Below are 13809 nucleotides of genomic sequence, written 5' to 3' on the forward strand. Positions count from 1 at the left end.
TTAACTGTCAATATGTGAAAAACAACACGTGAGTAATTTGTTTGATGCAAATCATGTTTTAGATATAGCATAGTCGTGCTGTTTTGAGGGTTGCTGAAGTGAAAACAATGTCTGCCTTCCCTTGATATCCTTCATAATGTAGATTTGAAAAGATTTTCCCGAAACAAGCCTCTTTGCTCTTTGGCAATACTTTAATGAAGTGAACACTAACACTATCATGTCTGTGTGTAAAGAACAGCGCTAAAGCAATTAGCTTAGCTTAGCTCAGAAGAACTAGAAGCAGGAGAAAAACAGCTAGCCTGGCTCTGTTCTCAAAAACACACCATAATTTGTGCTTTCATCAAAATATGCATACACTTGGTGAATAATGGAGCTTTTGCTTCTTTTTTTCTTTCTTTTTTACAAATTCATTTTATATATTTGAGAAATACTTTGGTATATGTCCCCATGATAACAGGGTGCTATTCCATTGCTCGACAGCCCATGTTACAAATCTGAATAGTTTGAAAAACGTAGCAGTTGGCTGAAAGACTGCAATGGGACCATTTTTGAAAAACAAAAGCCCGCTTTTGTTTAAATGACTTAGTTTGCAAAAGATAATTGCAAATGGATCATTTGGGATCATGGGCCATCTGAGTCTTGGTCCTGACAGATGGTTGGTCTCTTGAGTAAATGCTCTGAGAATTCATTTTTTCTCTCTGTTGTTTTCCAATTTCTAATTCCAACCAGTAACTCCATTTTTGTTTGTGGAACAGGGTTTTGTACAAGGTTGAGAGCTAGGCTATCTGTTTCTACTTGCTTCAGGTCTTGCTAAGCTAATTGCCCCATGGCAAGCTCCACATTTGAAACACTAAAAAGAGAGTGGTATTGCCCTACTTATCTTAAAGGAAACAAATATGAAAATGTTTCAACATTTTCAATTATGCATTTGAAATACTAAAATGATAGTTAGTGATGTGTAATTGCACATGACAATGAACCCACATTTTCAGTGTCATTGTTTTATGTTAAGAATTACACCAGTCAAGTTTTTTCCCCCATTAGAAAGTTAAGGTTTTTAGTGAACATACCTTGTTTGGGACAGTTGCAACACTTCTTCTGTGGAAAAGGCCTATGCTGTGTGCGCGGCAAAAAACAAACAAAAAAACACAAACCAGCGAAACAAAAAATATTGTTGGAAAATGCAATACCATTTTAGTAAGTATTTTTAAGAAGATACGATATAGCAGATATTTTTGTTTTATTTTGAGTCAAGTTTTTCCAGGGTATGTTGCGACTATCCAAGTCTGATGCTCTGCCTCCATTTGAGATGTGGCTAAGAGAGCTGAGTGACATCCTTTATTTGAAGAAGGTTCAATAATGCAGGAAGGTGAAAAGGGTTTATAAGACATGGGACAAAAGTTTTCTATGAAAGTCTTTAAGGAGGATTTAGGCGTGGGATGCATGACATTAGTGTTGTAATAGTGGTATATAGCTTGATATGTGTTTCTTATTTCTTTATAAATGTTCTTCTTTTGTATTGCTCCCTCTGTTTGCACTTGTTTGTTTCAACATGGGTCCTTGATAAATCACCCATTTCTTTAAATAAGAAATGCGGCTAATCATTTTAGGGGTAGATTTGCACTGATTGAAAAATTTAAATAGCATTGCTTCTTATTTTCCTGTGTCTAACCAACATAACCCGGGCTATGGGGCTGACCCTAGTGTGCACTGGATTGTTAAAGTATCCAAATGCAGTGGTGAGCCATATGTTGCTAACTAATGGCTATACATCCTACAGGAAACCAACTTCAAATGGGCCATGAGTACATGTAAAACATATTTTACACAAATAAAGAAATATCCACATAGCACAGGTCTTTGAGCTAATCAGGGATCAAAGACATATGTTGTCTTTTTTGGATAATAATGTAAAGAACATTTCAATTGTTGAAAAAATAAATAACTTAAATGTGCAGTACCACTTAAAGAACACAATCAATGATTGTTTGAACCATTTAAATCTATTTGAATTCAATGGCAAACTGTTAAAAAACAAATGGTGCTAAAACAAAATTAACCCTAAATGGAAAGTATTTGAAATACCTTGACATCATTTCCTCAGAATGGAGTCAGAAAGTGCTGTGCAATTTTTATTTAAATAACAAACGCCTGACTAAAACGCCAGAATCAACAGATCATATATAAAAACAAAGATAAACATGTCAGAAACGGCAAACTAATTATGATACTATTTACATTCTTTACAGTGAAACACTCATTAACAGTTATAATCCTTCTCGTACACACACACACACACACACACACACACACACACACACACACACACACACACACACACACACACACACACACACACACACACACACACACACACACACACACACACACACACACACACACACACACACACACACACACACACACACACACACACACACACACACACACACACACACACACACACACCTCCTCGTTCTGTCAGTGTGTAAATGGGATGTCCATTGTGCTACATGTCAGGGACTTGGACAGAGTGAATAAATAAACATTGGCATCAGAATTCAGTCATTCCTCAGTTTCTATTGGCATTAAATCAACCTTTGTGCATACTTCAGTGGTTTTATATGGACTTGTTCCATCAATACTTAATGGAATCATCAAAGAAAAACTTGGAAATCACAGCATTGGCACGCACATTTTCATATTCCAGCACTCAAAGGACCATTTCCATGTTTTTGCATGTTCTAGTCCATTTGCTACACCTCACATAAATCTGAAATCACTGCTGTCTTCTATATTATCTGAATGTATTTCAATGATTCAATGATTCCTGCCTGTGAGCATAGTGGGTAAACATCACATCTGCATTTATTAATCATTGTGCATTAATGCAGAGCAGATTTTTTTCACACTAATCTGCACGTCATTACCGGGCAGCAACGCGGCAGATATGATTGTTTACTGTCATGGATCACCTACCTCACGCATGTCTGCAAATTGTTTTCCGTGGTGGAGTAAATGAGAATCAGTGGCTGTCTGGGAGGCAAATAAAAAAATTAAACATTAAACAGTCTTTACCAAAACAGCAGCAATGTGTGAGTTGAAGTAAATGAGCTAAAACATTCAAAAACACTGAAATGGCCACGCAATAACACTATGGGAGACATTTCACTTGCAAAAAATTAGCACTTCCACACACACACACACGCACACCTGCATTTACATAGTAGGCCACCCTGAATGCTGATGGTCAAATGAGTTTTAACTCATTAGCATTCTGACCGTGGCAGAAACCCATTATAACACATCATCATTATCAGTAGAAGTCATTTTCTGGGTGTGTGTATGTGTTTGTTCAAGGCGGGGCAGTTAGAAGTAGTCTCTTCTTCGTGACTCGTCACTGATGAAGGACGGGTTCCACTGGGCGGGGTAGATGCACGAATGGCGGGACCCCGGCAGGCCTGTGAACGGGTACAGGCCATTTCTCTCCAGGTCTGAGTTACGTAGCGCAGGCTGAGGAAAAGCGCACAGAGAGGGAGCATATTGTTTGAGATGTTTCTTTTTGTAGAGTCTAGTCTAGATTTAGCAGTGGTATTCAAACACAAAAAACAAAGCCTTAACTTGAGCAATGAAGCTGAATGACGGTGTGTGAGTGTTGTGTTTCCACTTACAGAGTAGTAAATGTCAGTCATCTGAAGCAGGTTCTTGGTGCTGCCGTTCTCTTGCATCTCTATGGTCTCCCTGCCCCACTCCGTGGATATGCGGTTATTTTTGGGAAAGTCGGCATACGGGGACATCTGCATGTCTCCACTCTTGAAGATGATCTTGTTTATGTCGTTCTTGTCTTTCCTTGGAGATCAAACATGTTTATAAAAGTGAAACCTTTGCCACATTTCATCAAGATGATTCACTTCATCAAATCATTGAGAGGGAAGAACTGTGTGTTTTGGTACATTGGGTGAACTGATTTGCATCTTGAAAATACAGTAGAGAAAGGTGTGTATTATTAGTGTGTATTAAAACATGTCATGGAAATAGAAAATGACACTTTAAGATTAAAAAAGTTGAATTGAATGCAAAGCTAAATATATTGTTGTGCTAAATGAATAACAGCCACTCACTTGCAACAGGTGACGATGAGAGCGATGATGAGGATGAGGAGCAGAGCGCCCCCTGCAGGCGATACCACGATTGCAATCAGCTTGTAAACTGAAATATCAAATGACAACATTTTAATGCTTATGTGAATAAATCAATTGTGTGATTAGTTTACAAATGCATCCTCTAATGAAGCCGAACATGTTGGACTCCAGTTTAAAAGCCACTTACAATTTCCACAGTTGAATCCTCCAAATCCGAACATGCACCTGTAAGGTAGACCCAGAATCAGCAGTGAGAATTTGGACTTGAACCGTACAGTATAAGTTATCAGTACTGAAAGGAACCAATAAATGAACTTACGGAACACAGGTGCCATTTTCCAGCTTGTAGCCATCCCCACATTCTGAAACAAACATGTTTTGTAGAAACTTTTCACTCTAGATTTTTTCTTGTATTTCTTTGAGCATTATCCATTTTTTCCTCCTTATTTGTATTTAGTTTCAACCCTTTTTTTTTAGACTGTAACTTCTGTGCCCTTTTTACATTTTGTAAATCAATGACGTGTGTTTTCTACGTGCTTTATGCCCACATTTTCTACATGTGTATGCACAAATTGATGAATAAAGCATAAACAAAAGTAAAAATGTGCACACTTAGCTCACCTAAGCAGGACAGGTCGTCGGGGTTGTGTTTGTAGTAACCTTGCAGACACTGGCAGCTAGCCGTACCGCTGTTGTCCGTGCAGGTAGAGCGCTCTGCGTCACACTGAGTCTTCTGGGCCACACACAGACTGTCCACTAGAACACAGTGTGGACACAACTAGTCATGACTACTGCAACAACACAGGAATCTCTTTTCTGTCCTGACCCCTATGTAGTCCAAACACCAATCCAGCCTCCTTGTTTCCCTCAGAATATCTTAACCCACAGTTCTGAGTAACAACAACCACCCAACATTGTTTTTTTTCTTGGTATTGCATGCTTTTCTTTGCTGTTACTGTATGATTTCCTGTAGTAAATGGTTGTGAAATAACAGCTGTATGATGGAGTTTTAAGTGGTGTAATGATACAACTCCGAGAGCTGTATACAGCTTTATTATGCCCTCTAGTGGCTGTAAACAAACTACCTTAAGCTAGCTTATGGTAGGAAACCAGTTCAAAAACTGTAACTAAACTTTTCTCAAATGAGCACAAAAAACCCCAATACCGTTTATTAAAATAATTGTCTATGGTGTTTACCGTGATAGGTGAGCTGGTGGTGCAGCACCATGCGGCAGTGGGCCAAAGAGGAGCTGCAGTTGCTGAGAGACCTCTGGATGCTGTTGAAGACCTCCGCGCTCGTCACATCGGTGGAAATGGAAAACATGTTGACAGCTGAGATACGATCCCCGTCCGCTTCTCTGTGGGGGAAAAGGTCAGCGGTCAAAACAGAGGTGGCAAAACGTCATGTCGCATCATTCAGATTGTTTTGTCTTCCTTAGTTGAGATTGTCTTCTAATGCAGGCCTATACATATTAAGGTTTACATCTTGTGAGTTTAGAAATATAACAAATTACAGAAAAAGTACAAGAATAACACGTTCAGCAACGGCAAGGACTTACTTCTTACTCAGCGTTGAGCGGCTGTAACCTCGTAGGACTGACAACGAAGCATTGAGCTGAGGGGAAAAACAGGAAGAGTGTGTAGCAGATATAATAGACATGGACCTAATGGAGATTTTATCAGAAAGAGCAGGGACACAGGATGATGTGGACCGCCTCTCACCAGCTGGATGATCTCTCTCTGGATCTCATGCATGGTGGCGCTCTTGAAGATAAGGGGGTCATGTGGCAGCCTGTTGACGCTGAATGTTCCCAGAAACGTCTTTGCTACGGAGGGGAAAAATACTGTCGGCTTTAGGGGAAACAACTTCAAACATTTGCAAACATTGCATTTGCATTCTGAAACTATAACTAACATATTTCTATTCTAAAATGTGAGCAACTACGTCTAATGTCACACAATGTATTAAAAGGGCTTTACCTCTGGTGCAGGTGCGCCCGTCCTCCAGGTCGAAGCCGAGCGGACACTCGCAGCTGAAGGAACCTCGCATGTTCACACATCTGGAGCCGACGGGGCAGGGGTCCCTCTCACACTCATCCACATCTGGAAACACAAGCACACGGACATATTACAAAGCCATTTCTGAAAGGGTTGTCACTGAAACCTTGACACGCATCATAATCCTCTGCATTATATAGATAAAGAGCTTTTTCAATTTAAATGTAATTATACCTTTCTGGATACTTCATGCTTGGTTGAATTGAAAAACAGCAGATAAAGAGCGTGCTGCAAATGTTGTTATGAGGAAGAGAGAAAAGCTCACCCTGGTTGCAGGTCAGTCCTGTCCAGGCCTGCTGACAGTGGCAGGTGAACTGATGCCCTAAATAGCTCACACACATCCCTCCGTTCATACAAGGGTTTGACACACACAGGTTTCCTGCAGTTTAGAGAGAAGACAAAATGATTGGACCATTAAAATAGTTCATGACGGTGCAACATATACTGATATTCTTTATGGCTCATCAATCTGTGTGACTTTTTTTGCACATTTCTGTGATTCCTTCTTTGTATTGTTTCTCAGTGTTGCACACATAGAAACATCATCGCGGTATTATCATCATCACAGTCACACATTTTAAAGATGAGGAAATAGATGTGCATCAACGGAAAGAAAGCAGCTCCTTCAGACATTAAAGAACAGATCTGTGGTCGTTTGAATAAACTAACCTGCATTTAAATCTACTAGTTGAGTGAAGAAATACACCAAATCCTATGCAGGCAGTCAACTAAGGTTTTAATCTGCCTAAAATCTATCTAAAATGATGTCCTAACATTGTGTTAAATGTGTAATGCTTTTTCTGTGTCAGTTTTTGTACATTCTACGATTTAAAACTTTATGATGTTGTGATGAAAATGGTGTTCTTGATTGCTGTTTCACTGCCTCCTTATTAGTGTTGCCTACCTCACTGTGTGTGTCAAGTGGGAGACCAGACTCATTTTTTATGTTGTTTGGAAAAGACCAAACCCCCCCAAATATGAATTGAAGAAGACAATTTCAATAGATCAACTAAAAACACGTCAGTTTCGGAAATGATGTGTCATTATGATGTTTTTAAAAAAAAAGTTTTTCTATCAAGCACATTTGAATAGTATTAGTCTTACAGTATGTTGATCTACTCTGCAGAAATACTAGGTTTAAAAACAATGAATACACAAATTGGAACACATCTTGTGTGGAAACTGCATTTCAAAGATGGGCGTTTGGAAATGGTTTAAGCATGTAAAACACTGACTTGGTGGTGTTGGTGCCGTGGTGGGTGATGTGGTCCCAACCAGCTGCGTTGTTCCTCCCTCTGTCTGTTTTTTCCCGGGGGTCTGCAGAGCCTCTGTACTCTGGGTGGGGGTGCTGAGTGTGTAGGTGGTGGTAATGTGACTTTGAGTTGTGATGATTCCCGGCGTGCTGGTGCTGGTTTCTATCTGTAGGGTGGTGGCGCTTGTGGGGTTATCCATCCCAGTTGAGGGCCCCTGGGTTTGGCTGGGGGACACCCGATGAGTTGGAGCTGCAGAGGTCAGCAGGGCCAGGGTTGAGGAGGTGGTGGAGGGTCTCATGTATGGGATGGTGGCCTCGACAGGCGAGTTTGTGGTAGAGCTGCTAGCGGTGCTTCTGAACCCGGAGGATGAGGTTGCAGCTAGAGGAGCGGTGGGGGTGGTGGTTGTGGTGATGGTGGTGGAGGGGGTGGCAGTTGCTTTAAATGTGTCTTCCTCTATTATCTGTGGTCTGACGAAGACAAAAGAAATACATCAAATCTTTTACAGAATTAAGCAAATAAGAATGCTACAGCTGCTGGAAGTCGGACGCTTATTTGCATATTGATGATACTATCATACAGTGCTAGTCTTAGCAGCATTTGAAATGAATTAGAAAATAATATATGTGTGAATTCATTTATTTCTCTTTCCTAGATGTCTGAAACACTTATACTATCATAAATCCGTACCTCTCTGTATCAGAACCAGCTGTGGTGGTGAGGAAGGCCTCAGTAACCACCACTGGAGTGTCTGTTAGGGAATGGTCCACTTCCGAGGTACCATTGCTGACAGTAGGGGGCGCTGTAGTCAGGCCCAAGCCCACCAGGTCATCGGTGGTGTGGGATGAAGCCCCCTCAGTGCCCTCCTGGTTCTGAGTACTGGAGCTGTGACCCCCACTGGAGGACTCAGTGGCGGGTGTAACAGTGAAGCCCGGCCCTGGCTGTGTCCAGGAGGTGTTTGCAGTACCTCCTGCAGGCGAGGTGGCGGACGGGGAGGAGGACACGGACACTTCAGATCGCTCAGTGCTGAGCTCCGTCACTCTGAGAGGTGGTGTCGAGTCGGAGGTCTCCTCTGATGTGGTGGTGTATCCATGGTTGGTAGCATTAGTTTGTTCAGTTAAACTCTGGGTCCCTCCTGAACTGCCCGTCTCTGCAAATACCGTCTTAAAGGTGCGGGTCATGTGCTGTACGTCTGTTGTGTCTCCGCTGTCAGTCCTGGTGGACAGGGCACTGCGGGTGTAGTCCTCAGTGTCTGTAGCAGAAATACTCAAGGTGGAGGGGGCCCGATGGGAGTTGGAGTCCTCTGTAAAGGCAGAGGAGGTGCTGTTGCTGGAAGAGGAGGTAACAGACAGCAGCGTCCTCTCCCCAGCGCGGCTGATGTCCGTGGAGGTGTAGGTGCTGTCGGTGTGGACGTCTGTGTGGGACGTGGAAGCATCTCCTATTCGGAGGGTGGTGTCCGGGCTGTCCTGGGGGAGTCTGGCGTCATCTGTCAACATCCAGGAAGAAGCCTCCCAGGACACAGCGGGGGAGGCGTCTGACACCTGGTCTGTGAGGGTGAAGTCCTTCCTGCTGCTGCTGCTGCTGCTGCTGCTGCTGCTGCTGCTGCTGCTGCTGCTGCTGCTGCTGCTGCTGCTGCTGCTGCTGCTGCCCTCAGTGTTGGCTACAACCAGGGTGGAGGAGAGTGGCTCAGTAGACTGACTCACGGCCTCTAATGACATGCTGCTTGTTTCAGTGAAGGTCTGTGTCTGCTCAGTGTCTGTGGAACGAGAACAAAAAAAGTATTAACAATATAACGTGTTCATTTCGGTTGTTTTTTCTTTTTCTTGTTTTCTTTTTTTAGTATTATCAATATTTACGATCTGGCTGTTTCTGCACTTTCAATCACCAACTGTACACATTGAAGATCACTTCCAGCTGTGGCCACCAGAGAGCACTCGCCGGGCTGAGTCTGCCTGCACAGACTGCAGAAAGGGGGAAGATGCCGTCAGAAGAGCTGTTGTTTGCTGCAGCAGCGGCAACGATTTTGGGTGGAGAACAACTGGCAGCCAGGCTTGTCTGCTTTAACAAAGGATTGAGGTCCTAAATATGGCGGTTACTGTCCACTGGGATTCCATTTCCTTCCTAAAGCTGAGTGAGCACAAGGCTCCGGCGGAAAACTGTCACCATGAGCATGTGTTTCATACTCAGTGGCTGTGGAGTTGTTTTTAGCCTGTCTTTAAAATGTTAAGTGATAAAAAAATTAAAAATGAACACCCAAACAGTATCAGAAGTAAAAGAAAGAATGTTGCCTTGAAAAGACGTTGTTTTTGGATATATATTTTTAACAGTTTCCTTTTAGCAGTTTACATAAACAAGCAAAATGCATAGACAGACAGGATGATGGATAGATGCTTAAAATACAAGATGAGTGTCAGGCAACCAAAACTTTATAAAAGGTATAATTATAATCTTTGTCTGATGGCCAGTCTAATGGTGTTATCAAAATGAATGTTAGCATCAGAAAAGAGAATAATTTTCAACTCAAAAGCTCGAAAAACAGTGAGGCGATTTATAAAATTTCACATTAACTTTTAAGTTTATAGGGAGAACAGCATGTTCCCGTGTCTGCACATTGAGGCGCTATTTGGTAACATAAGCATTCATTTGGATGAACATTAGTCCAAAATGTACTTTCATTTTATTTGTACGTTCTGTTCAGTTCACTTTCTTAATTTGTTTCATTGTGGGTGGATGCACGGTCAGTGCTGTAGTTCACATGTGGTTTATCACAAGTTTTGTTAACTGTTGTTAAAACCAAAACAAAGAGCTAAAAATAACTGAAGTGCACCACAGAGATGAAGGCTTAGGGTAATCATTATCTGTGGGTCCGTCTCCATGTATTACACTCTTTCCAAACTTCATGTGCATTAATACTATGTACTCACACATTGTAGTATGTAGTAAGGTTTTAGCAAAAACTGCATGTGTAGCAAGTAAGTAGTGAGCAAATGACTAATGACACTTGGATTATACTGCACAAGTTGTGCGAGTTTGTAAACATGTGTTTTGATATAGCTTTGCTTCTGCTAAATGCTGCTCCCATATAATTCAATACATCATGACGTTTTAGGATCCTTCGCTTACTGTGGAGATATCAAGGTCTTCTTCGAGAACTCAACGTATGACTGAATAATTAATATACAAATGACCAGGTTGGAGGTTATGTATTCTATGAAAGTTTCAAATGAGTGCGAGAGGAAGAAAAACCTCTCACAAAGTGTGTGGTTGTTTCTCTGCCCATCACTGAGGCTGTGCTGTCTGACAGCCTGCTGTCTGGCCAGTCTCCAGCAGCATTAGGACTGGAACAACAGCACTCTGAGGACGAGCGTCAGCGCTGGACGGCATCCTGACAGCCAACACGTCGCAGCCAGCGTCCAAAACCAAAGGAGGGGAGAGTTCAACTGCAGAACAGCCCCTCCACTGGGAGTCTGTGAGCAGAACTGGGCCACTTTTTTTTCTTTCTCACTTCCTCTGCATGTGTCTCTCTCATTATTTCATTTTCTCTCCCTGGATCCAGTCAGGGCAACAAACCTCAAACTGGAACGTGGTGCTGGCAACAATCGAGGGACCCTCCCAGATTCTTCGCTGGTTATCACTCAGCTCTTGACTGTTAACACGGCTGTCCGTGTCACTCTTCACATCTGATATACCGGAAGCTCTACGGCTAGCATATTCATTTAGGCAGTAGGGTAAGTATAATAATGAGTATGGATGCTGGTATGACGCAGCAGTGTTTTTGAATATATACACAATAGGTGTGATTTTTGTTTATCAGCAGTTGTCTGTGAATGGAAACCCTGGTGCGTGACAGGAAAGGTGAAACTGCGTAACATCAGGGTGAAGAAAGTGAATCATTTCATCTTTATCATTCAAACCAACTCATTCCCTTTGAGAAACACTTTTGACCCTCACATTGTATTCTGTGACTTGTATACAGGGCAGCTCCAACGCTTCATAAAGTTAGTTGTATCTATATGTCTCAGTTGCATCAGTGTATAAATTCAGTATATTTTGGCTTCACTTTGGTTTAAATGAGGAAGCCAGTGACAATATATCATAGTAATCCCCCTAATATAAATAAATGTACTAAACATATTTAGCATCAGAGAGACTTATGTGGTGCAGAATTGCATACAGGTAATGGTATAATGGACTTGCTACTGTAAGCGCAAGGGCCCCCATCGTTGGGGCCCTTTGTTGCAAGTCACACCAAAATGCCAAAATGCCCCCAAAATTACTCAAAATAAAAGATTGGAATTGCATTTGTGTTGGAACTATAGAAAGCAATGGTAGATTTGAACAGCAAATGGAGCAGGTGGATTAAGCTCGTGAGGGTTCTCTGCTGTACTTCACTGTTGCAAATGATGCACATGTAACAAGATGATCTCTAACCAAATGGGTATTGCAGTCCATACATTTAAACACTTCAGTGTTCCTTATTACTTATAGTGCTATCTTTAAATATTTTGTTAAATGCTATTGTTAAAAAAGGTTTTGTTTTTTTAAATATTTTGAATATATATTTATTTATTTGTTCAAACCTGTTGGTCAATTTAACTGTTTGTTGGATATATGTCAATTGGCTTTTAGATCTGTCCCTTTTTCTGACAATGTGTAAAGAAAGTAATATTTAATGAACATATCTGTTATTTAGAGCATACAGAAACAAAACGAGAAAAAGAGCATTAAGAAACTTCTTTCTGACACGTAGGATGCAAATCTGTTGAATTCAATTCAAGCACGCAGTTTTTGCATTCATATTTCAGTTATTCCACAAAAACAGGATTTAATTCATTTTTAACCTTTAATTTATAAAGTTTTAACTAAGAGATGTTTCTCTAGTGCTATCAAAATAGCATCATTGATGAGCTGTCCTATTTCTTTTGTAGCCTATTCCTAAAGCTCATCTTCATACTGTGGAAATTAGTAGTGCCTAACACAGCTCTAACTTTGCCAGGGACAGAAATCTTCATATGGAGCAATACACTGACTGAAATAATTCTGTATCTAAACCGTTGCACTTGTTGCACACAGGCCTCAGTGACAGTGGTCTTACCAAAGGCTCCAGCAGCAGCGGTGCGTGTCCCAGCGGAGTGACTGAGCAGGATGTTCCTCTGTGATGAGGATAAACTCTCGCTCGAGTAAGCCGTTGAAGTTGCATTGTTTTCCATACTGCTGAGTTCATCTGTTGCTGTTGAAGAGTACAATCCCGCCGTTACCGGGTCCGTAATGTTGTTACTGGGGGTCCCTGCCCCGAGGGGCCCCGGTAGACCCAGCAGCAGGACCGACAGAGACACGCCGAGGACGTGGTTCAAAAACCACGTTTCCATGATTTTCAAGACCCCAAAACGGTCGCCGAAAGTTTCCGTAAAGTGAAGTAGAGGCCGTGGAGTCTCCCGGGGAAACCATGGGAGGAGCGCTGCAGCGTTTAGTGGAGTTTCATAAGAATTAAAATTAATCCTACAGCAGGTCCGGAGGTTATCCGCTGCTCCGACGGCGGGGAACGGAAGATAAGAGTGCTGAGGAGCAGCCTGTTATCTGGCGGAGGAGCCGGACTCCGCCTCCTGCACACACACGCGGGCACGAAAACACACGCACGCGCAAACCACTGTGGTGGGTTTACTCAGGCTGCATCTGCTGCCTTCAGGTGTTGTCGGAAGCCATACTTTTGTTTTTCAGCGCATTGATATAAGCATTTTTTTTTAGTTATAAACTTATGTGTTTTCCTGGTCGAAATGGATTCCAATTAACAACATGCAATCATGGCAGCTATACAAATATGTTGAATGCTTGAGAAAAAGGGTTTTAGTAATTACAGTTAGTATACAGGCTATTATACAAAATAAATGTGGACAGAAAATGATGGTGTTTTAGCTCAGATTCTCAAAATTCTGAAAGAGCTTCCCTCTGCATCTGCTGCCTACACTGTCTACAGGCAAGTGTTTGAATTTAATATCAGGGACACACTACAACAATAACTGGTGGGAAATAATAAATATGTCTCCAACACTGAAAAGCATCCAGAATGTCTGTTTGTGAATCCTGCTGTTAAAAGGTAATCCTTTAGTTGGAGCCATGCTGTTCTACGGGCCTGACTGTTTATAGGATATGGTGTTCTGGCTTGGATCAGTGAAAAGTCAGGAACAATTACAATATACTGTATATGCTGGGGTTTAATAAGCTTTTCACTGTGCATGGTCCCACTTCTTAGCCCTCTCATCCAGAGGTGTGTCTCCTTCAAGAGTGTAAGAAGTCTTTACCATCACTCATCTGGAGTACTCATCTGGAGATTGGTAATGATGGGGAAAGGTAGTATTCTC

General features: G+C 41.8%; 1 protein-coding gene across 1 annotated transcript; it reads right to left on the reverse strand.

Annotated features, from left to right (window-relative positions):
* Positions 1–2119: 2119 nt before the first annotated feature.
* On the reverse strand, positions 2120–13750 carry heg1 (heart development protein with EGF-like domains 1). Its single transcript, XM_063887723.1, has 14 exons — positions 12546–13750; positions 8141–9206; positions 7436–7920; positions 6466–6579; positions 6123–6245; positions 5865–5968; positions 5702–5757; positions 5340–5500; positions 4764–4898; positions 4462–4504; positions 4330–4367; positions 4122–4209; positions 3672–3849; positions 2120–3513 (listed from the first exon to the last, which is right to left on the reverse strand). The coding sequence occupies exons 1-14, from the start codon at positions 12817–12819 to the stop codon at positions 3370–3372; spliced, it is 3009 nt and encodes a 1002-aa protein (XP_063743793.1). The 5' UTR covers positions 12820–13750; the 3' UTR covers positions 2120–3369.
* Between the last annotated feature and the right edge of the window lie 59 nt (positions 13751–13809).

This window comes from Eleginops maclovinus, chromosome 7 (assembly GCF_036324505.1).
Source record: "Eleginops maclovinus isolate JMC-PN-2008 ecotype Puerto Natales chromosome 7, JC_Emac_rtc_rv5, whole genome shotgun sequence".
Taxonomy (NCBI): Eukaryota; Metazoa; Chordata; class Actinopteri; order Perciformes; family Eleginopidae; genus Eleginops; species Eleginops maclovinus.

Coding starts and splice junctions, on each gene's coding strand:
- heg1 (XM_063887723.1), bottom strand. CDS start 12,819: ATGGAAACGTGGTTTTTGAACCACGTCCTCGGCGTGTCTCTGTCGGTC. Junction 5,501..5,701: donor CGCTCAACGCTGAGTAAGAA/GTAAGTCCTTGC, acceptor TTTCCCCCACAG/AGAAGCGGACGGGGATCGTA. Junction 3,514..3,671: donor TGACTGACATTTACTACTCT/GTAAGTGGAAAC, acceptor GCTTTTCCTCAG/CCTGCGCTACGTAACTCAGA.